The 25283-nt window shown below is 37.4% G+C and overlaps 1 protein-coding gene and 1 pseudogene across 3 annotated transcripts in view; both read left to right on the plus strand.

The window, feature by feature from the left end:
• Positions 1–1871: 1871 nt before the first annotated feature.
• LOC127860999 (uncharacterized) overlaps positions 1872–25283 on the plus strand; it is a 29038-nt gene continuing 5626 nt past the window's right edge. For 2 of the 3 annotated variants that reach the window (XM_052399325.1, XM_052399327.1), the window contains exons 1-5: positions 1872–1967; positions 15552–15819; positions 17864–17965; positions 23326–23504; positions 24155–25105. In XM_052399325.1, coding sequence (XP_052255285.1) covers positions 15579–15819; positions 17864–17965; positions 23326–23504; positions 24155–25105 — 1473 coding nt within the window. In that variant the 5' untranslated portion in view covers positions 1872–1967; positions 15552–15578. Of the gene's footprint in view, positions 1968–7835; positions 8122–15551; positions 15820–17863; positions 17966–23325; positions 23505–24154; positions 25106–25283 lie in introns of those variants that run through there. The other variant, XM_052399326.1, reaches the window with a different exon arrangement.
• On the plus strand, positions 2536–3723 carry LOC127859585 (uncharacterized; annotated as a pseudogene).

The raw sequence follows: 25283 nt of genomic DNA on the forward strand, positions 1-25283 counted from the left end.
ATCAGCACAAGTAATAGGAGTTGTTTACTATAGATTTACAGAACGAATAAACTGTGATACAACAAGTATGTAACTACGTAACCAGAATATTTTTTAAATATTATAATGATAAAGTAACAATTACCCGAATGTATTTCTTTCTAGATCAGTAGAATAAGATGTTTTTGTTCAAAGTTTACAAAGGGAGTTAAGCACCGCAATATTTTAATCATTGAAAGCAATGGTGGCTTCCCTTGTCTTTCGTTCTATCATTAAACTTAACATGCCTTCTATTGGTATACATAACGTGACGTCACTACGTTTAATTACGTTACTGTCATCTGTATACGGATGCCTAAGCGCACTAATCTAATGTACATTACCCACGCCATTATAAAAGGAAGAAAACATAAATCCATTGCGCAGTTAAGTCGATACCTTATTTTCACCTAAATGGAAGGCTAAGACATAATCACAGATACTGACATAACCCAGGTATTCGATAAACACTATAACAATTTAAAAAAAAGAACAACCAAAGTTACGAAACAAAGTTCCCGGCGTGGTTGCCTCCATATAGAGAGTAGTGCCTCTATAGAAAAAAAACTATTAGGCTTTGAAATCGCAATGCTTGACATTTGTAGACAAGACAGGATTGCGCTCCAGTCCGACCATAAGAAAGTGCATGGGCACGTATTTAAGGTTTACAATGCGAAGAAACGCGATGCTCAAGTGGCTGTGGGCACGTCTGTTCGATTTTCCAAGGGTTCATCAAACAATTGCACAAACAGTGTCATCTAACATAGGACCACAAGTGGAATACATGTCACTGTTTCGAAGTGGTGACAAAGCCTAAATTTTTAAAGTATGGCCCTGTGTGTTATATTATTACATGATGGTAACACTCATTTCTCGCCTGATTATTTCTGATAACCATTTATGAAGTTTAATTATTATATTGTAAGGATTCAGCCATGTTAATTAATGTCCATTCAATATTATTTCGCGCGTCAGCATAAGCCATTATATTCATTAAAATTCAGATTCAAAACAGCGTCGAAACAATTTAAGCCATAGGCAAGAACCCTTCATAACATATTTTTCATTTGTTTGCAGACCGAGACACCGACTGCAACACAAATGTAATTGAAGGGAATATACCACTATGCATATCTTAAATGTGTTTCAATGCACACGAATTATATTAAATTAATGCTGAATTTTAAATACGTGGCTTGTATAAAAATTGGAATTTTCATTGATGTTGATATGGAGCATCATTTTTTGAAGTATGGATTGCGAGTAAAATATTTCCTTTTTTCCAATAACTAACGAATTAGTGTAGTAATTATTTATGTTTAAAACAGTTTATTTAAGCAAACTTCTAGCATGTGTATGTCTATTTTAACGCATGCTTAGGTCGTGTGGTAATGGCTTAGAAAGATATAGAACTATAAAGAAAGGCAAGTCCTTGTTTGTTTAACAGGTTAAAGAGTTTCTGTCATCCATGCGAGGTTTGCGACCGTAGACAGGTATCCTCCACGTTTAAGATGATGTTGTGTCTTGTATGTGACGGTCAACTGCATATTGACACGTATGGCAAAGATGCTACTAATTAAATAGCACCCACATGCTGACACATCTGAATTTGTGCTGTAGTCAAATTTATCATTACAAAAAAAAATCTACTACTTTTTAATGTCAATGGATATTTGATATCAACATGCAAAGTGTTTGGTAAAAAAGGTTTCTTAAATTGATGACTCTTTTTTAGCTAGAATAAAGAAATATATGGGCCGTGACGCGGCAAAACCTGTATTCGTGACATCAGTTATGACGTTGGGAAATTCTCTGCAAAGTGACGTCAACATTTTATTTAATTTGCGCGATTTCGTCATCACTGCAACATGTGGATCTGTGTAGCTGTTTTGGACAGTTTTATATTTGTGTTAAATATGAAATGATGTGTTATGGATAATGAAATAGAAGTAAGTAGTATATTTTATTATTATTGGCTATTTTGCAAAATTGGTTTGATCTAAATATTTAATAGAATATAGCGAACTAGACGTGTTTACAAATTAACCACCAGGTTAAAAGTTGTTAAGATATTCAGTGAACGAAAATGTATTAATTTACGGTATAACTTATCAGACTAAAAGTTCGCTATATATTGAACATGAGAGAATTGACAAAGGAAGAGAAGGATATTATTGTCGTGAGTAATCTTAAGTGTGGAAATGGCCTGATTACAAAACGAGGGAAGCCAAGGAAACGTTCGATGGTTTCATACAATGCATTCCAAAAGCCAGTTTGCAAGAAAACGTTTATGCTGGATAATGACATTGGTAGATCAGCTTTAGAAAGTCTTGTAGACCATTTTAAGCAGAATGGTCCATTGCCAAGAAAGCATGGAAACGTAGGCAAGAAACCACCACAAGCCGTCATTTATGATGATGTTAAACGCGTGGTTGAATTTTTGCAAAATTATGCGGACACGTATGGTATCCCCCAACCAGCAGCTCCCCGAGGAAGCGACAATACTCCTCCAATTTATCTTGACAGTGGTAAAACAAAACTAACCATTCATAAAGAGTATATAGAAAGTTGTCGCGAGGCTGGGGTTAGATCTTTACAGCGAATTGCTTTCTGTGAAATTTGGAAAAGCTGTCTGTGTCACATTAGAATAGCTTCGCCTAGGGATGATGTATGCGCAACATGTGAAGGCCATAGAAAGAACATTATGAAGGCAATAGAAGAGAGTGAAAAGTAAGAGGCTGCCGAAAACTTCAAACAACATGTGATAAATGCCCAAAAAGAAAGAAAACTTTATAATGACTGTGTAAAGCGTGCCAAGGATACATGCATATTAAGTTCTAATAAAATAACAAACCACTATACTTTTGATTTTAGTCAAAATGTATCCATTCCTCACTTCTCGCGGCAAATGGGGCCAATTTATTTCATGTCCATTCGCAAAGTACAGATTTTTGGTGTACGGATAGATGGACTGCCTAAACAGCTCAATTTTTTGATTGATGAAAGTGAAACTATGGGCATAGATGGTACCCAAACCCACGGACCCAATGCTGTCATCTCGATGCTGGATATGGTGCTAGACACCCACGGGCGTGGTGAATCGACATGCTCCATCCATGCGGATAATTGTCCAGGTATTATTTTGTAAAATTATCCAGTGGTAATCAATCATATGATTCATTTAGTTATATTTGAATAAATATTTCAAACATATGAGTAAAAATTTTGTTCTTAACAACTAAACATTATTTTTATCTATGACTATATAGCATATGGTAATAATTGTTTGATTTTTCTTTTAAAGTAGGCTTAACATAATGTGTAACGTTACCTTAATAACAAAGAAAAAAAATATAGTAACGTTTTAGTATGTATTTTTAGAATGTAAGCATATGGTCTGTAATATTTTACAGGTCAGAACAAGAACCGCTACCTCATTGGCTATTTCACATGGCGTGTGATGACCGGCAGACATGACGTGATAGAATACCACATGCAAATACCAGGGCATGCCAGGTGTCTGGTTGACAGTGGATTTGGGCATTTAAAGAAACTTTACAGGTACCTAAAAGCCGCCTTTGTTGTATGTGTAAGAATTTAAAAAAAGGTAAATTTTCCTTGTATGAAGTGTTTTATTTATTTAGCATGTAGAATAAGATCGAGTTTACATTTCTTCTCCCAACAATACTAGCAATCTGATCATTGAAATTCAGGAGGTCGAACATTTAGACAATGGACTCATTGACCCAGATGGTGAATATGTCCTCAGCATCCAATGAAGCAGTGAGGTATCCGGCATGGAACTGGCGGGATTGGGAAGAGTTTTTGTCCCGACTGTTTTGTCCTGTACCAGCGATAAGGTATTTACTAACGTAGGCCTATGATAATTGGTTGAAAATGTTCACACCACTGAGTAGAATTGTTAATATTTTTTTCTGTATAACGGTTTTATACTGCTGTTTAACAAAAAGTGTAAAATTCCTAAAGTGCAATACAAAGCGAAAAAAAAAAACTCGGACATAACCATGCACATTGTCTTCAATATAGTTACCAATGCAAATGAATATTATTCGCAAATGCATCATAATTTTGTGTCCTATCCAAACGTTTTAAAATGTTTGCCAAAATAGTATTTTTTTTTATTTTCAGACAATATCAGTACTTCCGCATGACGACGGAAGAGCCAGGTGTGGTCACAATGCGCACGAGAGTCGGATGTCCAGAGGTCAAGGTTACAGTGGCTATGGATGGCGTCCATATTCCATACCAACGACCGCAGATTGTAGAGGCCAAAGGACTCAGCCGAAACAGACAGGAGTACTTGTACAAAGTTGTCAGGCCATATCTCAGCGATGCTAACAAGGATGCTACTTGCCCTTGCCCAGAAACATAACTATAGTTATGTCATCGCATCTACGGCGAAAGATTACACACATTATACTGTCAATATTTACAGGCGAATGACAAATAACTTCAAACTTATTCTTCACTTCTTTTTGAATATCCTTCAATGTCTGTTTGAATACATTGGTTTATTTATAACACATTTAAATAACACCTTTTAATATCAAATGAAATATTTGTATTCACTTCTGTTCGTTTCTATAGAATTCAAGGCAAACGAAGAATTCTGCATACAGTATAAGCTGTACGATAAATAAATTGTGAACATGCTAAGAATAATTATAAAAATTATTAAAGATTACTCGACTCTTAATTGTTAGGAAAAGCACTTTTGGGAAATAAAAATCTAACATTTCAACACAATGAAATTATTTTTATTATTATTATTATTATTGGATATTGTTGGTTTATGTATTAATGGTGTAATTGATAATGTTTGTTTTGATGTGTGCATTCCTATGAAAAACTAAATGATATGTTGTGAAAATATGTGAGATTGGTTTAGAAAAAAATTATTTAAACTGTATGGTTTGCTGGTCGATGTAAATATAAGTGGACTTTGTTGCTAAGCAACGTATGCTATATTACAGATTAATGTTAATCACAACTATTTTTAAAACAAATAGATACCTGATAATATATTTTTAACAAAATAAATGTGTTCTTAAATGTTATTTCATGTCTTGTTTATAAGTGTGGATTTTGATGTAACATACATCTGAATGCGGTTTACTTGAAAACGTTGTTAACGTTGTTAACGTCAAAACACCTCTGCAGTGCTGTTACTAAAATAAAAATTTCTCAGTAAGTAATGGGGCTATATCTATAAATTTGTTATCATAATAACAAGCACAAAACAGTCTTTATCAATCCATAGAAAACAAAAAATGTGAAATTTTGTCACGAATACAGGTTTTGCCGCGACACGGCCCATATGTATTACTGCAATTGTGTAATCATCATCATCATCATCATCATCATCATCATCATCATCATCATCATCATCATCACCATCATCATCATCATCATCATCATCAACATCATCATCATCATCATCAATATCATCATCATCATCATCATCATCATCATCATGTATCGGGGCGTGTCATGTATCTAGCAATATCCACGTGACACATTTTTAAAGCTGATAATATATTTATATTAAATTGTGTATGAAAAATACAAAAGTACGATACAATAGCCATTCTAATCAGCAGAAATATGTTTACTAAATAGAATAAGATTAAAATAATCTTTTTTTTAAAAGAACAAATCTAGGCACCAATACATTTGGCTATATACTGTCTTAAGTAAATGCATCGGCATATGTTTAATTTTACTTGGAAATATATAATGATTGTTATTAAATGTATTTATTTGGTATATTTTAATTTATTTAAGACAATATGTGACCATCTTAAAATTCTAAGTTCAATGGTATTGTGGGATTGTCGTACGACCATCGGAAACCTTTTCTGTAATCAATCAGCTATGGGACAACAAAGTCCTGGCGGATTGTCCCCGGCGTTCAGAAACAGTTGATGATGCGATCAATTTGATTTTGAGGAACAATGTGTAGTTCATTACCAAATGTATGAAGGAAAGGAAAACAAAAAGTGTAAGGGGGTAAAAAAGACCGTTGTCGAAAACACCATTGCACATGAAGACTATAGAAATATGCTGTTTTCTCGCCAAAAATTGCTTAGATCAATGCACGTTATCAGATCATACGCGCATGAAATGTATAATGAACGGTTAACAAAGTAGCTCTAAGCGCAAATGATGATAAACGTGTTATTCAACAAGATGGCATACATACATTGGCTTATTGAAATTTCCTCCTAAGAAAAAAACAAACTGAGCAATAATCTCACAGACAATCAGAAGATAATGAAGAAGTTTAAGAGCGTGGGTGGGCGTGTCGTACCCAACATTCCCATTTACAGCACTTTCTCAAGCACCTCACAACTTATTGAAGTTGCAAAGCAACTAAAAAGTTTAAACGTTAACGCAAGGTATGTACGTGACAACTATCCACGTCAATTAAATATGCCGGGTACACACTGGACTGCATGGATCAAAAACGGTCAAAAACTACACTTTGATACGTTTAGTTTAGAGCCTCCACTTGAACTTGTAACGTATCTAAACAATCAAATGAATTATAGCAAAACAAAACATTGATAGCCATATCTTAAAGCTACACACCTTGAAATGAACTACATGGCATAATAATTTTAAGTATAAATAAGAAACATATTATATCTATGCCAATTAGAATAAATCTGGTGGTTACAAGGTAGAAATCGGTGCTTTTTGCGCTTTAAATCTTAAAATTAATCGCGTTTGTCGAAATGGACGTATACGTCTTGAAATCCTACTTTCGGTTTTAAAAGCGGTACCGTTTGAAAAATAATAAATAACTTGCTGACTAGGCTATAGATTTAATTTTATCTATGCCAATTAGAATAAACCTGGTGGTAACAAGGTAGAAATCCGTATATTGTGCGCTTTAAAACTTTAAATAATCGAGTTTGTTGAAATAGTGTATACGTATAGAAATCCTACTTTCGGATTTAAAATTTTAAAACACTTATTAATTACTTGCTTACTAGGCTATAGATTTATTGACAAATTTGCACACTTTTAAATTGCATCTATATGTATTGATTAACATGTATTTCATTTAAAGATGTGTGGCTTTAAATTAGTTTTAATACTTAAAAGTATATTAATGTTGAAGGAGTTGTATTACCAAACGAACCTCTATCCGATTTTCAGTTGATAGATGCTGCTAAAAAGATAAAAATTAAAAACTTTAGGGGAACTTTGTTCGCGATTAATTGCTAAAAAAACCTTAAAATGGTAGATTGTGGAATTCTAAATTTGTGCGATTCGCGAGGAACTCGAGTCCGTTTCCTGTGACTAGAACTAGTACTTGTAGTCTTTTAGATCTAAAGCACGCTCTCAAAATAGGGATCGAGACTGTGAAATCCCGGTCGCTTGGCGGACACCTTTTCCACTACGCCACCAAATTCGCTGTTCGCAATAGCTTATTAGGGACGACGCTTTCCTCATATATTATGTTCGTTTAAAGGAAGTCTTTTCAAAAGAAAGTTTAGTCCAGACGGAAAGTGCCGTCCCTGATTAGCTTGTGCGGAATGCGCATGCTAACCTGGGACGACACTTTACGCGCATTTTATTCATTAAACACCGTTTTACCATCCTCATCAGTGTAACACATTTAACAAATGGTATGCCGCCTTTCACATCGATTTATATAAATATGAATCATTAAAAACGACAAAATATGTGCTTCGCTTCGTGTGTTTTGAAACGTTTTACAAGTCTATTTATACCCGTATAATCATTTGGTGCACTACAGTAACCTCTACTACCTCCGAATACTTTGTTTACATCTGTGTCAATTGAATTTAAGACCAACAGGTATCTGTAGATACATACTGTATTGGATAAAGAGCTTACAATGACGGGTATAGGAGAAATTTGATATTACAGCTCTAAGTTTGTGAAATTTTAGTAATATGAATTTAGTTTTCACCTGAATGCTTTCACATACAGTACTGGTGCGAAATAAAGGATTTTATTTTTCAACGAACCGGTAGCTGTAGTTTTTTGTCTTGGTGTTTGACATTTCGAGCATAGTGAAATTCGTGTGCGGTGACAATTTATTCAAAGGTAAGCTTATATTAGTTAAAGGAGATCATTCATGTATTTCTCGATTTCTTCATTATACAATATTGTTTTTCTTAAGTGTCTTGATATGATTACTTGTGTTCTATCAATGAATTATATCAGACAGTATTAAACTGAATAAAACAATATGGTTAACCGAACATTTATTTTTTTTAATTAAAACGTGTTTGAATCAGTCGAATTCTTCGTGTTTAGCCCACACTAACTATTTGCAAATGTTAATATTTTCGAAGCACGGTTATCCTGGTCGGAATGCAAACGCGCTATCCACTCGGCCATTCTGGCGCGAAAAATTATCGCGGTTGTCGAATTTGTAGAAGTTTGTTTAATTTTGAGTTTAAGATGTTTTATGTTGAACCTTCTCAATTTCGAATCATACTAACTCATGAACAAAATGGCATTCATGGTATATTTCAGTTAGTACTTTTCGTTATTGTGCATCGCATTATCATTATCATCATCATCCTCATCCTCATCATCATCATCCTCATCATCCTCATCATCATTATCATTATCATCATCATCATCATTCTCATCATCATCATCATCATCATCATCATCATCATCATCATCATCATCATCATCATCATCATCACCATCATCATTATCATCAGCAGCAGCACCACCATCATTATCATCATCATCATCAATATCATCATCATCATCATCATCATCATCATGTATCGGGGCGTGTCATGTATCTAGCAATATCCACGTGACACATTTATAAAGCTGTATTTGGTCGTAGCCATATAGCAGAATCCCGGTTTTCTCAATACAAATCTTCTGCACACACTCCCAACCAGGCAATGAATGAAAAGACACATGGGTGCAATTTGCTATGTTTTAATTTTGACACAATAATGCATGTAATGCGATATGTGTAAGCAAAATATTGCGTTTTAAATTAGTATGCAGAAGCCTTACGCTTTATTAAACAAGAAAATAATTGGAATTAAAGTTCCTGTTAATACATTTGGCACCCTGGAACTAAGCATACATCTGATAATATATTTATATTAAATTGTGTATGAAAAATACAAAAGTACGATACAATAGCCATTCTAATCAGCAGAAATATGTTTACTTAATAGAATAAGATTAAAATAATCTTTTTTGAAAAAGAACAAATCTAGGCACCAATACATTTGGCTATATACTGTCTTAAGTAAATGCATCGGCATATGTTTAATTTTACTTGGAAATATATTTAAAAAATTATTAAATGTATTTATTTGGTATATTTTAATTTATTTAAGACAATATGTGACCATCTTAAAATTCTAAGTTCAATGGTATTGTGTGGTTGTCGTACGACCATCGGAACCATTTTCTGTAATCAATCAGCTATGGGACAACAAAGTCCTGGCGGATTGTCCCCGGCGTTCAGAAACAGTAGATGATGCGATCAATTTGATTTTGAGGAACAATGTGTAGTTCATTACCAAATGTATGAAGGAAAGGAAAACAAAAAGTGTAAGGGGGTAAAAAAGACCGTTGTCGAAAACACCATTGCACATGAAGACTAAAGAAATATGCTGTTTTCTCGCCAAGAAGTGCTTAGATCAATACACGTTATCAGATCATACGCGCATGAAATGTATAATGAACGGTTATGTACGTGACAACTATCCACGTCAATTAAATATGCCGGGTACACACTGGACTGCATGGATAAAAAACGGTCAAAAACTACACTTTGATACGTTTAGTTAAGAGCCTCCACTTGAACTTGTAACGTATCTAAACGATCAAATGAATTATAGCAAAACAAAACATTGATAGCCATATCTTAAAGCCACACACCTTGAAATGAACTACATGACATAATAATTTTAAGTATAAATAAGAAACATATTATATCTATGCCAATTAGAATAAATATGGTGGTTACAAGGTAGAAATCGGTGCTTTTTGCGCTCTTAATCTTAAAAATAATCGCGTTTGTCGAAATGGACGTATACGTCTAGAAATCCTACTTTCGGTTTAAAAAGCGGTACCGTTTGAAAAATAATAAATATCTTGCTGACTAGGTTATAGATTTAATTTTATCTATGCCAATTAGAATATACCTGGTGGTAATACCGAGGTATAGAAAGTTCGTGTATGCCTTCTTTAAGAAGCCTAGGACTGATCATGTCTGGGCCACTTACTTCGCTTGGGTCAAGAAGTGAAAGAGCGTCTTGAACGTCTTGGGGCGTAATGGTGATGCTTCTCAAAGAGGATTCCGTAACACAATTTATTGGTGGAGGATAGTGATCTCGATCGTCGACAGTTAACTGAGAGGAAGAGTAGTTGTTGAGAAGATCAACTTTGTCATCGTCAGTAGTTGCCTCGTGATTGTGGTCGTATAATGTTGGTATTGTTTGCGATTGTGTTTTGTTTGCAAGTTGTTTAGCTGTTTTAAACCATGTTTAGGAGATGTGTAAGGTTGATTTAATTTCTCAATTAATTTATTTTTATAGTTTTGTTTTGCCTGACGTATATGTTAAGTGACTAACTTTCTTGCGTGTTTAAACTTTGACCATGCTTCTGGCGTATTCATTTTTTTGCTTTTTTATGAAGTTTTTGCCTCTTTTTTATAACAGTTCTAATCAGGAGTGACATCCATGGGATGTCATGAGGTCTTACTGTGATTATCTTGTTTGGGATATTTTGGGATGCTATTGATAGGATTGTGTCTGTTATTTTCTCGGTAATATCATCTAGGTCGTCGTTGTCGAAAAGGCTGTTCCAGTCCGTCGACCGTAAGCCGGCTCTGTAATCATCATAGTTTCCTCTGTCGTAGACCCATATACGTCGTTTGAATGGAGCTGTTCTGGGCTTATGCAAATGAAGAACTACCACTACTGGACAGTGAAAACGAGTTAAGTTTGGAATGAAAGGGTCTGCAACAAAGCTGGATAGTATGTGATTTTTGTTTTTTTACAAAGATTAGATCGATAAGTGAGCTAGAGTGTTCTGTGATGTGAGTTGGTGAGGAAATAAGTTGTTCAGCGTTGTATGATGTCATAAGATTTATGATTTTATTTGGGCATTGACTGAGGACGTTCATATTTAAGTCTCAAATGATGATGATATTATCATAGGACATGGAAAAAGCTTGATCGATGTTATGTTCTAGTAAGGTCCAGTGGTCATTGTTTGGTCCGGAATATGGTAGATGCCTCCCAACAATAAGATGTGCCTACCTGTTGATAATTCGACCCAAAGAGATTCTAAGCCATTTATACAGAGATCTGATCGCTTGGTTGCATTGATACCTTCTCGAACATATATAACTACACCGCCGCCAAGACGATTTATACGATCACAGAGAAATGGTTGCTGAAAATGCAATAAAGCGATATCATCGTCAGGAATCGATGGGTTAAGCCAAGTTTCCGTAAGAACGAGTACGTCGTATGGATGTGCCTCGACTTCAAGGATGTCAAACTTGATATCTGGGACGGTTGAGTAGAAGCCATGCCGCCTTTTCAGTTGCAGACAATGTGTGGTGGTCGGATCTCATACTCGCCAACGTGAACCGTGTACCAAAGGGGTTACTTATAAAATAAAATAACCAGATGAGTGGAATTATGTAACATATTATGATTAAGGACATGATGCTTAACGGGCATTGTGGTATTGGTAAGTGCTGGCGGAAGAACAGTATCTTCAAAATATGGGTATCGTGGAAGAAGCTTCTAATGGAGGTCGTCAGGCTAATGTTTTAAATCCTTTCATATGAAGTTTTTAACAAGTAAAAGGATTGGTTGTTTGAATGCGTCTCAGTAGCCTTGTTTCCGGTTAAATGGTTAGTAAACGTGTCCCACTATAGCAAAGACATCACTCCATTATCTTAAAGAAGAGATGTGAATTGTTAGTACATAGTTGTTAAATATCGTGTATATGTAAGCATAAATATAACATGGCAAAATTCTATGATATTACAAAAAAGAAGCAAGATCAAGATACACGGCGGATAAGGACATATCAGATTATTAACACAGTACTTGAATGTATACAAGTAAGGGTGCTATACAGGTATGACCTGTTTGGTAAGCATCAATAACCAAAAACTACCGCCGAATACTTTGTTTACATCTGTGTCAATTGAATTAAGTACCAGCAAGAATCGGTAGAAAAACAAAATGCATTGGATAAAGAGCTTACGCTGACAAATATCTGCGATATTCGATATTGTAGCTCTAAGTTTTTGAAATTTAAGTTATATGAATTTATATCTAATGTTAATTCTTAAACATACAGTACTGGTGCGAAAGGAAGGATTTTATTGTTAAACATACCGGTAGCTGTAATTATTTATCTTGGCGTTTGACATTTGGGGCATAGTGATATTCGTGTGCAAAGACAATCTATTCAAAGGTATGGTTATATTTATTAAAGGCGATCATTCAGGTATTTCTCGATATCTTCGTTATACGATTCTGATTCCCTATAGTGTCTTGATATGAATACTTGTGTTCTATCAAGTGCATTATATCAGAGAGTATAACTGTATAAAACAATACTGTTTAACAAATATTTTTTTAATTAAGACTTCCGTGTTTAAATCAGTCGAGTTCTTCGTTTTTTATCCCTCACAAACTATTTGCAGATGTTAATATATTCGAAGCAAGGTTATCCTGGTCTGAATGCAAACGAAAAAATATCGCGGCTGTCAAGCATCATATTTATCATCATCATCATCCTCACCATCATCATCGTCATCATCAGCATCATCATCATCATCATCATCATCATCATCATCATCATCATCATCATCATCATCAACAACAACATCAGTTAATAAAGTATTCACTGATTAGAACATAAGTTTATCACTTTAACATGATAATGGCATTTATTCAGCAAATACTGATGTAAGGGTAGACAAACTAACCCTAACCCAGCAGGTTGCTGAAAATGCAATAAAGCGATATCATCGTCAGGAATCGATGGGTTAAGCCAAGTTTCCGTAAGAACGAGTACGTCGTATGGATGTGCCTCGACTTCTAGGATGTCAAACTTTGGTCTAAGACTCTGAATATTCAGGTGCATGATGCTGAGTCCGTTGTTGTTTAATATATGGCTGTATTCTGAGAGGGAAGAACTACTCGATGAGTCGGGGCCGGGGTTAGGGTGGACGTCTCCAGAACACAGAATAAGTAAGGAGCACAGGTACAGCTGTGTATGGTTTCTGAACGTTAAGGGTCGATGAATGAGGTTTAGCAACAGAAAACTAGGTTTGTAGTAGGATGGGCGGCATGTCCTATCAGTGTAGAGAGTCATTTGACTAGGTAGGATGATATCTGGGACGGTTGAGTAGAAGCCATGCCGCCTTTTCAGTTGCAGACAATGTGTGGTGGTCGGATCTCATACTCGCCAACGTGAACCGTGTACCAAAGGGGTTACTTATAAAATAAAATAACCAGATGAGTGGAATTATGTAACATATTATGATTAAGGACATGATGCTTAACGGGCATTGTGGTATTGGTAAGTGCTGGCGGAAGAACAGTATCTTCAAAATATGGGTATCGTGGAAGAAGCTTCTAATGGAGGTCGTCAGGCTAATGTTTTAAATCCTTTCATATGAAGTTTTTAACAAGTAAAAGGATTGGTTGTTTGAATGCGTCTCAGTAGCCTTGTTTCCGGTTAAATGGTTAGTAAACGTGTCCCACTATAGCAAAGACATCACTCCATTATCTTAAAGAAGAGATGTGAACTGTTAGTACATAGTTGTTAAATATCGTGTATATGTAAGCATAAATATAACATGGCAAAATTCTATGATATTACAAAAAAGAAGCAAGATCAAGATACACGGCGGATAAGGACATATCAGATTATTAACACAGTACTTGAATGTATACAAGTAAGGGTGCTATACAGGTATGACCTGTTTGGTAAGCATCAATAACCAAAAACTACCGCCGAATACTTTGTTTACATCTGTGTCAATTGAATTAAGTACCAGCAAGAATCGGTAGAAAAACAAAATGCATTGGATAAAGAGCTTACGCTGACGGATATCTGCGATATTCGATATTGTAGCTCTAAGTTTTTGAAATTTAAGTTATATGAATTTATATCTAATGTTAATTCTTAAACATACAGTACTGGTGCGAAAGGAAGGATTTTATTGTTAAACATACCGGTAGCTATAATTATTTATCTTGGCGTTTGACATTTTGGGCATAGTGATATTCGTGTGCAAAGACAATCTATTCAAAGGTATGGTTATATTTATTAAAGGCGATCATTCAGGTATTTCTCGATATCTTCGTTATACGATTCTGATTTCCTATAGTGTCTTGATATGAATACTTGTGTTCTATCAAGTGCATTATATCAGAGAGTATAACTGTATAAAACAATACTGTTTAACAAATATTTTTTTAATTAAGACTTCCGTGTTTAAATCAGTCGAGTTCTTCGTTTTTTATCCCTCACAAACTATTTGCAGATGTTAATATATTCGAAGCAAGGTTATCCTGGTCTGAATGCAAACGAAGAAATATCGCGGATGTCAAGCATCATATTTATCATCATCATCATCCTCACCATCATCATCATCATCATCATCATCATCATCATCATCATCATCATCATCATCATCATCATCATCATCATCAACAACAACATCAGTTAATAAAGTATTCACTGATTAGAACATAAGTTTATCACTTTAACATGATAATGGCATTTATTCAGCAAATACTGATGTAAGGGTAGACAAACTAACCCTAACCCAGCAGGAACAAAACGTTGAAATTTAAACATTGGATATTCATCAAACGTAGTTGAAGGACATTTACTGTCATACTTATAGGTCTTATGTCACATGCGATCAGCGTAGCTCCAACCAAACTTGCGAAATCACGCAGTCTGGACTGGAGCAACGCTGTCTGCTATGAAGTCAAGCGAGGTTTAGTTGTCACATTGGAGGACATGGTAGCTCCTGACCAGACTACTTGATTGCACGTAATGGGAGGATCTACTCTTGCCGCATATGACATAAGAAATATGTCCGCATGACGTAAGTCATATAGAGCAAAAGAGATTGTAATACGGGTACTTCAGAACATCCAGTGAACACGATGAATCGGCTTTAAATGATACGCTCATATTCTACTTGGTACTTAAAGGGTGTCAACGTTGTTTTTGTTTGTACAGTCAGTTATATTGATTTTATTGAAAACTTCTTTAACTGAATTGAAAACAGTTTATTCCTGTTTTATTGTATCCACCACGCGTGACTTAATTTTTTAGCAACTGAAACTTCAGATTAAAATAAAGTAAGATTTTAAACGACCTTTACAAATAGAACCTGGAGGAATCGAGATATATATATATATATATATATATATACCATCGTCATTATTACATGCTCGTTTATAATACATCTTCATGCATTTCCTTTGTAGAACTGACAACTCCCTATCAATATAATTATGCAGCATAGAGTTAGGTCGATGCTAGCAGCGTTGTTCGCAATTACTTCCGGTTTCATCAGAGCACATGGACTGGGAACAGAACTACTTCCGGGCGACGCCTATATCGAGTTTATTGGCTCCGTGTACTTGGACACCACTTGTCGCGTACCGGATGTGCAGGTGCTGCAGGTGATAAACGCAATCAAGTGGACGCTTGGGCGGCTGAACGACGACAACTTCATCAATGGGCTTAAACTTGGTAAGCCACGATTTGACTGGTTCCGAGCAAAACTGGTATCAAATCCACGACACTATTCCTTATCGCGTAACGATGGTCGATAATGATTATTGTTTCTTAAAATTATTTAAAATCTTTCTATTGTATCGTTTTATATTTTAATTGCATTCAAACCCTTACGCACTGTGATCGGGTCTATAGTCTATTCTTAATTACGGGGTTTAACGATAGGTTGGTTAATTCATATCGGCCATCGTAAAATGCTCTTTAAGCAAATCAGATTGAAGTGGATGTAAGGTTATAGGGGAATTCTTTCTTTTTTCTTTTTGTTATAAAAAAATACTATCACGGCCACTTCAACAACAACTACTACTACTACTACTACTACTACTTCTACTACTACTACTACTACTACTATTACTACTACTACTACTACTACTACTACTACTACTACTACTACTGCTGCTACTACTACTACTACTTCTACTACTACTACTACTACTACTACTACTACTACTACTACTACTACTACTACTACTACTACTACTACTACTACTTCTACTTCTTCTACTACTTCTACTACTACTACTACTACTACAGTTCAACCAATGCGAAAGACATCGGACCTCGGACAAATCCGATAAAATTCGACGAGGTCCGATAATATTTCCCAAATTGTCGGACCTCGTGTCCGACAAGAAAAAAAAAAAACAATATGTAAAACTTTGATTAAAAATGAACACGAAACTAGGAATATTAAAAAAAGGTCTAATTCATGTTTATTTTACTTCGATAGATTATTTAACTTTAAAATCAATTTTCCAACCAGTCGAACTGGCTGTCTTTGCTGGTGACGTAACAAACTCCAAGCGCGATTCTTAGAACCAGTTAAATATTGCACATTGTTTCGTGACGTAGGCGACGCATCAATGACATCATGGTTGAATTAAATTTTACTGGTTTCGAGCATTGTGATGATCGTAAATAGAAAGCGGGGAACCACACGACCGTTGCCTGTCCCGTGTCAAGATTTGATGAAGAAGTAGAAGTGGCTGTGTCAACGATCGCGAAAACGTGGATAACTTTTTGATCAGGTGATTCCGTTTTCATATTGTTAAACGTTCTTGTAGTACCTTTATTTAATCACTTTCTTACTGATATCATGATATGGCTGGAAAGTGAGCGGCATTTAAAATTTAACAACTTTTAATAAAACGGCGAAACATACTTGTCTCGGCACGGACGAAAAACGAGGTCCGATAAAATCTGGCGAGGTCCGACAAATTTTAAAAGTTATCGGACCTCGTGTCCGACAAGATTTTTGCGTCTTTCGCATTGGTTGGTTACTACTACTACTACTACTACTACTACTACCACTACTACTACTACTACTACTACTACTACTACTACTACTACTACTACTACTACTACTACTACTACTACTACTACTATTACTTATACCACTACTTCTTCTACTACTACTACTACTACAACTACTACTTCTACTACTACTAATACTACTACTACTACTACTACTACTTCTACTACTACTACTACTACTACTACTACTACTTCTACTACTACTACTACTACAACTACTACTACTACTACTACTACTACTACTTGTACTTCTCCTATTATTATTATCAAATTTGTTAATTTGATGTTTCCCGCCTTAAAATTTGTTTATGAATCGGTGGACCTTCTTAGCTTGCGACGCGAAATTCTGTACACAAATACTTATAGAATAACATATCATTTAATGAAACATTTAAAAGCAGTCATCATTATCATCAACATCATCATCATCTTCTTCTTCATTAACATCTTACTCCTCCTCCTCCTCCTCCTCCTCCTCCTCCTCCTCCTCCTCCTCCTCCTCCTCATCATCATCATCATCATCATCATCATCATCCTCGTCATCGTCATCGTCGTCGTCATCGTCATCATCATCGTCATAATCATCATTAATATCGTCATCACTATGAGATTTATTTAATGTGAAATGTTCATGATAACTGCCTGCCGCCGCCCTCATGTCCCTGCATATGTTTTCTGCGCCTAGGTCTGAGAGTGAACCCGACGTGTCAGTCCGTGGAGAGAGCCATCCAGGCTACACACAAGCTGATTGTGGAGATGGGAAACAACGACACAATAAATGTCGTTGGTAAGACTGTCTTGTGGTAGAGTATCCGTCTAGGCTTCGTTAGTTCGAACCCCAGTTTGGCCACATTGTTTCAGTTGGGGCGGGCATGATATTAGTTCGCTACTGACAATATGATCTGCTTTATTATGCTCGTAAAATATATGAAAAATTTATGACTCAAAAAACTATCAAAACAATACATCTGTAATAATTCTGTTCTCACTTCCATCTCAATTTGTTTTTAAATGCGCAAATAGTATTATAAATTTACCAAAAGTTGCATTCCCAGAAAACCCAATGTTTTATTTGCTATTAGCTGCGTTAAGCTACGTTGCTTCTATTCTGATTGGCGTTACGATTCAAATCTTGGGACTAATCGTAAACCTATTGTGGTGATCTTATCAGACCTTGTAAAAACAGCGTTGTTCCAGATTGGCAACATTGTATCTTATCGTTGTGCAGTGCATTGATTCTCGATAAACGTACTTCCTCGTACAAGAACGCACTTATTCGGGATAGATCTTGATAATCTAGTCGGATCGACATCAGATTGACTACGTTTTCAAACATTAATTATTATTTTGTAACATTATCTAAACTGGAAAGTACACCGTTTCAGATCGTTGCACCTATAACAATCGATCGCAAAGAAGCGTATCATATCGCGCGGCCATACATCACATAATATCTAAGCCTGAAATCGCGGAGAAAGATCGCAATCAGTTACGTGTGGTAAATCTTATACATGGTTCACACCAACGGCGCTTTGATGGCGCTTTAAAGCGGCGAACAAAGCGTCATCAAAGCGTCACAAAGCTTGATTAATGCGTCAGTGTCGTAATAGATCGTGAGAAAGCTTGGAGTAAAGCGGAACATCCGGCAAGAACGCCAACATTTTTTCAACTGTTTAAAAATTTTGGGCGCTGTATCACGAATTAATTAAAGCGCCGAGAGCGTATCAAAGCTTAAAAAACCGTGACAAAACGCAGCAAAGCTTGACTCAAATCGTAGAAAAGCTTAACAGACCTTTGTTGAAAGCGGGGACCCCAGTCTTCACGGTCTGTCACCACTTGACACGCTTCGTTAAGATGTCTCAAGATTTGCTACGATCTGGCATGAAGATCTGATACGAGGTCAGACGCTTTCATCTAAATCGGACACGCTTTGTTACGCTTTGTTACGTTTTCATAAAGGACTCTCCCGCTTTCCCACGAATTGAGGCGCTTTGATCAAGGATTGACACGTTTTGTTACGCTTTGTTACACTCGGCAAGTTTCCTCACGCTCTTTCACGATCTCCTACGATACCTACGCTCTGTCGTCATCCCTATAAATTAGCCTCTGACCCATTCCTCTCTTCAACTGCAGCATGAAGTACAACACCAGCCATTCTTTGCTGCCAGTCAACAACACCCACTGGAGGGACAAAGAAGTCTCTGAGATGATCTCTCTGATGTCTGGCATCCACAGTGGCGAGGTTCCCCCTCGCATGTGGCTGTGGAACATCTTCCCAGTGAGGTCCATGTATCCAGGCCCCTGGTACGAAGTTGTGTTATTCATCCTCGTGGTCCACCTCATTGGCTGCCATAACCAACCTATGCCTCAACAGATTGTGCAGCACCACAGCAGTCTCCACCAAATTTCTGACGTTCTCTACCTTCTGTTCCAGTGTTCCCAGCAGGCACCTGAACCTGTTGGCCAGGATGTCAAAGGCATATTCCACCACCCTTCTACCCCTTGCGATCCTGTAGTTTCAGATTCTCTGCTCATCTGTTATACCTCTTCTACTGTATTGCTTCATCACCCATGATGAAGTATGGGATATCTGGCTCAGTTTCCTCAGGGAGAGGGCATGATAGGTGCAGCCCTATGGACCCATCTTCTAGGCATTCAAAGATCTCAGAGTCTGTAAATATCTGGGAATAAGACATGTGTCGTTTACCTCCCAGCTCAATCCAGATGAACTTGTATTCTGCATCTGCAAGGGCCAGCATTGGTATGGAGAAGAACCCCTTGTAGTTGCGGTAGAAACTGCCTGTGTTTGCTGGCTTCTTGATGGCAATGTGCTTTCAATCCTAGGCACCAACTGCATGGGGGACATTCAACCTCTGTTCAAACTGCTGGGAAAGGTGTCTCCGTGCTTCAGGGGTTATATGTGCGTTGAAAACATCATCTTTATACACCAGTACAATGGCCGTGCACACGTCTGGAATCAGCTCTGATATGGTGGAGATACCACATCTGAATCCATATGCCAGTGACCTGTAGTTGTCCCAAGTGGCCAGATGTCTCAAGGTGATTGCCAGCTTGATGCCAGCTGACAGGGGGTGCCTGTAGTTAGTCTGCTGCTTCTGGATGACTGGTGCCACTCTGTTCAGGATATAATCGAACACCTCAAGGTTTAATCTGGTGAAGTTGCTGAAGGCAGCAGCCAGCAAGGTCTTCTAATCTGAGTTGTGTGTCAAGGAGGCTAGTGTAATGAAAATGTTGCTGTCTTCTTTCTTCAGTGAGCCATGGCCTGGTCTAGCAGCTTCTGATAAATAGTCTTCTACCTTCTGCTGGTAGGCCAACCTCCCATTGTCTTTTCTGTTCTTATTCCCGCTCATCCGCCTCAAGGGCTAAGATATAGTTATACAACAGGGAGACAAACGTCATGTCTTCTTCAGATAGATCATGCTCTGGTAATCTGGAACTTCTGGATCTTGTTGTTCTGTCATCGTGTTCTGGAGTCAAAGATGCAATGATTTTGTGGATCTGCTGCATCTTTAGGATCAAGAGCGACAACAATCGGCGATCTCGACATTTTCCAATACGTAACAAAGCGTAAAAAATGCACACAAGAGCTTGATAGTCGTATCAGAGCCTGATTTGAAGCGTCAAAGCGTAATAAAGCTTATTAAAGCGTCATTTCAAACGTAGCAAAGCCTGATAAAAGCGGGATCAAAGAATAAGGAATCGTAACAAGTCGAGAAATATTTCGTCCCCAAAGCGGCAACATATTCGTATCAGAGCGTATCAGAGCTTATCAGAGCGTAAGAAATCGTGATATGTTTGGAAAAGTAAACAAAAATGACGGCGCTTTGCTCGCTGATTTAAAGCGCGGCATTCGCCGTTGTTGTGAACTAACCATAAAAGAATAGCACGACAACACGACAGTAAGAATGCCGCACGACAGTAAGAATGTCTCATGACAGTAACAATGTCGCATGACAGTAACAATGTCGCACAACATCATGACAGTATGAATGCCACACGGCAGTAACAATGTCGCACAACATCACGACAGTATGAATGCCGCACGGCAGTAACAATGTCGCTCAACAGCACGACAGTATGATTGCCGCACTTCAGCATGACAGTAGGAATGTTGCACTTCAGCTTGAAAATATGAATGTCGCACCACAGTAGTAATGTCGCACTTTAGTATGACAGTAAAAATATCGCACGATAGATGGAATGTCGCTCTTCAGCATAACAGTAGGAATGTCGCACGACAGCACTGCCGTAGCAATACCGCAAGGCGGTAGGAATGTCGCACGGCAGAAGCAATGTTGCACGACGGTAGGAATGTCGTATGACAGCACGACAGTAGCAATGTCGCACGACGGTATGAATGTTGCATGATAGCACAACAGTAGGAAAGCTGCAGACAGCTCGCCGGGAGGAATGTAGCACGACAGTAAAAAAAGTCGCACGACAGAACGACAGAAGGAATGTAGCACGAGAGCGCGCCGGTAGGAATGTAGCACGACGGCACGGCAGTAGGAATTTAGCATGAAATAAGGAATAACGCACAACGGCCTGACAATAAGAACGTCGCACGACAGCATGACAGCAGCAATGTTGCATGACGATAGGAATGTCGCACAAAATCACGACAGTAAGAATGTAGCACGACAGCATGACAATAGGAAGTCGCACGACAGCACGACGGTACGAATGTAGCATTTTTAGACTTTTAATGATTATAAGTACGGGCTCTGATGCAATGTTCTCAAGTTTACACTGGGGTATTTCAGTAGCACAATGAGTGACTTTAGCAAACAGTTTCTAAAAACTATCGCGTTCTTTCATGGAATATTATATTTTGTCATTTAAATGTTGAAATTTGACCCACTCACGTTTCATGTGGTTATTCAACGAAAAATAATGTTTACACAGGAATTTGGTTAAATTATAATGAAACATGAACTACAAGTTAAACTATTTCATTGTCGGAGGAGATTCGTTTACACTATATAATATTTTTGGATTTGTTATTCAACAAAAAATCTAAGGAAAACAAACCTTTCAATTTAACTCAAAAGGGTAATCTAAGCCCGTCAAACAGGAACAAAATTACGGCTTAACCATCCGTGTTTATAAATAGAATATATTCAAGTTGGCAATCAATGGGGAATCAATACTTATACGCTAAAGATTAAATCACTTGTCATTCGTAAACATATTTTCAAACACGTAATTTAAGTTTATTAATGCGTTTACTCATTTCTTTTGTAATGTATAGAACACAAAGGTTGTTTTTTAGAATATTTCTGCTGGTTGGAAGAACACATTTACCCATATATGCCTAGTGGACTCTCCCATCCTTCTTAAGTGGATCAATTTATTTCCAAAATTAGGGATGTCTAGTATATTTATTTCTATATTTAGAATATTTCTTACAGAAATTCCTTTAAGCAAACAGCACAGACCCAGATGAGATGCCGAATAATGCGGTGTCTCATCTGGGTCTGCGCTGTTTGCCAAGGCCTTTTTTCTAGACGCTAGGCATAAATGGGTTTAACTTTATAAGGAAAATCGTTTTTGTGGTGGTGATGAAAAAAGAATGCATAATGATCTGTATGCTGCAACAATGGCTATTATATCACAATGGCGATGCTTCACAGAAGATGAGGTCACATTTTTAAAATAATGTGAAATTAACACCATTTTTAATTGTATGTTATTTTTTTATAATCCATTTTGAACCAAGCCAAGGTATCTAAATCAACGATTATTAGTGGTGTTGCTGTCCGTTTTTTTTTAAATCTTGCTTGAATCATTCTTTATCTTAGCCGCGTAATGCGTAAATGGATCATGTGCAAAAAAGGCTAGCTTAGCTTATGACCAGCCGCAAGTTTTCGTCGTCTCATCAACGGATAGAGTAGCCTCTGATCAAACTGTGTCAATGAGCACGCCAGGAGGAAGAACCTCTGGATGCATATGACATAACACCCATGGTGTGGGTATTTTCACGAACTTACATAAACACAAGCTTAGCATTCAATCAAATGAGAGAAGATCATAAACCATGGGCTTTTAGATAAGGCTTTACAAAACGCTAGTAAAATATTATAAAACGTCATTGAAGATGCTGACATGCGATCTTTTCTCCGTCAGGTGTGATTGGCTCCGACTTCAGTTCCGAGTCTGAAGCAATCTCGCGCATGCTCAGTCCGCTGCTCGACCAGCATCGTCTATTACAGGTGAGCTTCTCGGCCACTTCCGCATCACTGAGCAACCGCGACCTATACCGGAACTTCTTTCGGACCATCCCCGCAGACGATATTCAAGTGCAGGTAGTAAATTTTGATTGTGATGCGTTTTACCCTCTTTCTTTACATGAGCCGTATGTTGCAAAAATGGGTCTTCCGCACAGTCGTATCAGGAGCGCCTTGTCCGCTTATGAGACCAAGTGACCTTCGTAAATTTACAGCGGAGAGCGGAGAATTTGACATGACTGCGCGATTGCACAGGCTAGTCTGAAGCTACGCTGGTCGCATATGACTTGAGATCACATTTTGCATGATGCGACTCAATTTATTAATGTATAAATTTACATAAACAATCAAACCGCTGTGATGATATTAGTTCCGACCACGAGTTCTTAATCTTAATATATAATTGATTCTTCGTATAAAAATGTTCCATATTAAATACAAATTTACTTTATCATAAATTAAATACTTACTTGACATATTTTGATATTTACTCTAAGTAAATGAATGTTTTATATTGATCTATTAAGTATATATTCAAAGTAATCTGTTTATAAAATGTTGTTGTTTTTTACCTGATAAATTGTCACTTGGTGTGAATATTGAGTCTGGACAACCCAAATTTAACCCGATTTAATGTGACCATAACCGTCAATTCACCGCCCGGTCTAGTGCGTGCGACTATTGAGTATTGATAACCGCCTATTAATCGCCCAGTCTTATGTTGGCAGGTGATGCACGAATTTCTCATGGCGGCACGCTGGACCATGCTCACGGTGATCTACATCAACGACACGTACGGGCGCGGCGGCTTCCGGGAGCTAACGGAGAGACTCGTTGGCTCCGATATATGTGTGGTTGGCAGCATTGCTATAGAGCCCGAGAAATACAACGTCACCATGCTAGAAGATGTAGTGAAGAACAAGGCCTACAAGATCAATGAAACAAGTAACGAGCCGCCCGTAAGCGGTATAATAGTGTTCGGAGGCTATAAAATTGTTGAAGCTTTGTTCCTAGCCATACAAAATCTTGAAAACGACAACAGAACTGCTCACTACAACAGACCCAGTGTCATTCTTTCTGAAGCCGGGACATATTTTGATGGAAAATTTCCTAATGTTTCGAAGGGCGCGTTTGTATTAAGCCCCCCTCGGCGAATAATTTCAGAGTTTCAAACCCACTGGATGAACAGTCTTACGATATCGCAGAAACTGAAAGCAGAAGTCGATGCGAATCCCTATTTCAAAGAAATGTTCGAAATACTCATGAACTGTCAGTTTTCCAACTATTGCCGCCCAATGACGTCAAAGGAACTGACCATGCACGCTGCGCCATCAGTGTACACGCAATACGCCATACAGTCGGCTCTTCTAACAGCGTTCTCCGTCAAGCGCGTTCACTCGACGGCGTGCCCGGGCGGCGGTGCCTGTGACGTGTTTAAAAACGCGGATATGACCAAACGGTCCACCTTTATAGATGTTATTCAAAACCAGAACATTGTCTTTGATCGTGACTTTGGTGGTTTACGCCTGCAGGAGTTTCAGAGCCCACTGCTTGCCGTGCGGTTCGAGGGTTCCTCCGACGTGAGGTTCGTACCCAGCAACTTGTTCCCCGAGTACGAGGTCTACAACCACCGGCTGGATCCCCGATGTCCCAAGTCGGATACCCCTTGCCTTATCAAGGTGTGTGCTATATAAGAAACCAAATTCCCAAGCCAGAAGTATTGTTCACTTATCATATTTTCAGATAACGAATAATATTAAATAACTTCTTCCGTAAGTAATAACCCAATATGTATCGAAGAACGAAATCAGCATCAGATGAAACGCTTTTGTCAAACATGCATGATTTACTTAACAG

The sequence above is a fragment of the Dreissena polymorpha genome, chromosome 15 (genome assembly GCF_020536995.1).
Source record: "Dreissena polymorpha isolate Duluth1 chromosome 15, UMN_Dpol_1.0, whole genome shotgun sequence".
NCBI classification, from domain to species: Eukaryota; Metazoa; Mollusca; class Bivalvia; order Myida; family Dreissenidae; genus Dreissena; species Dreissena polymorpha.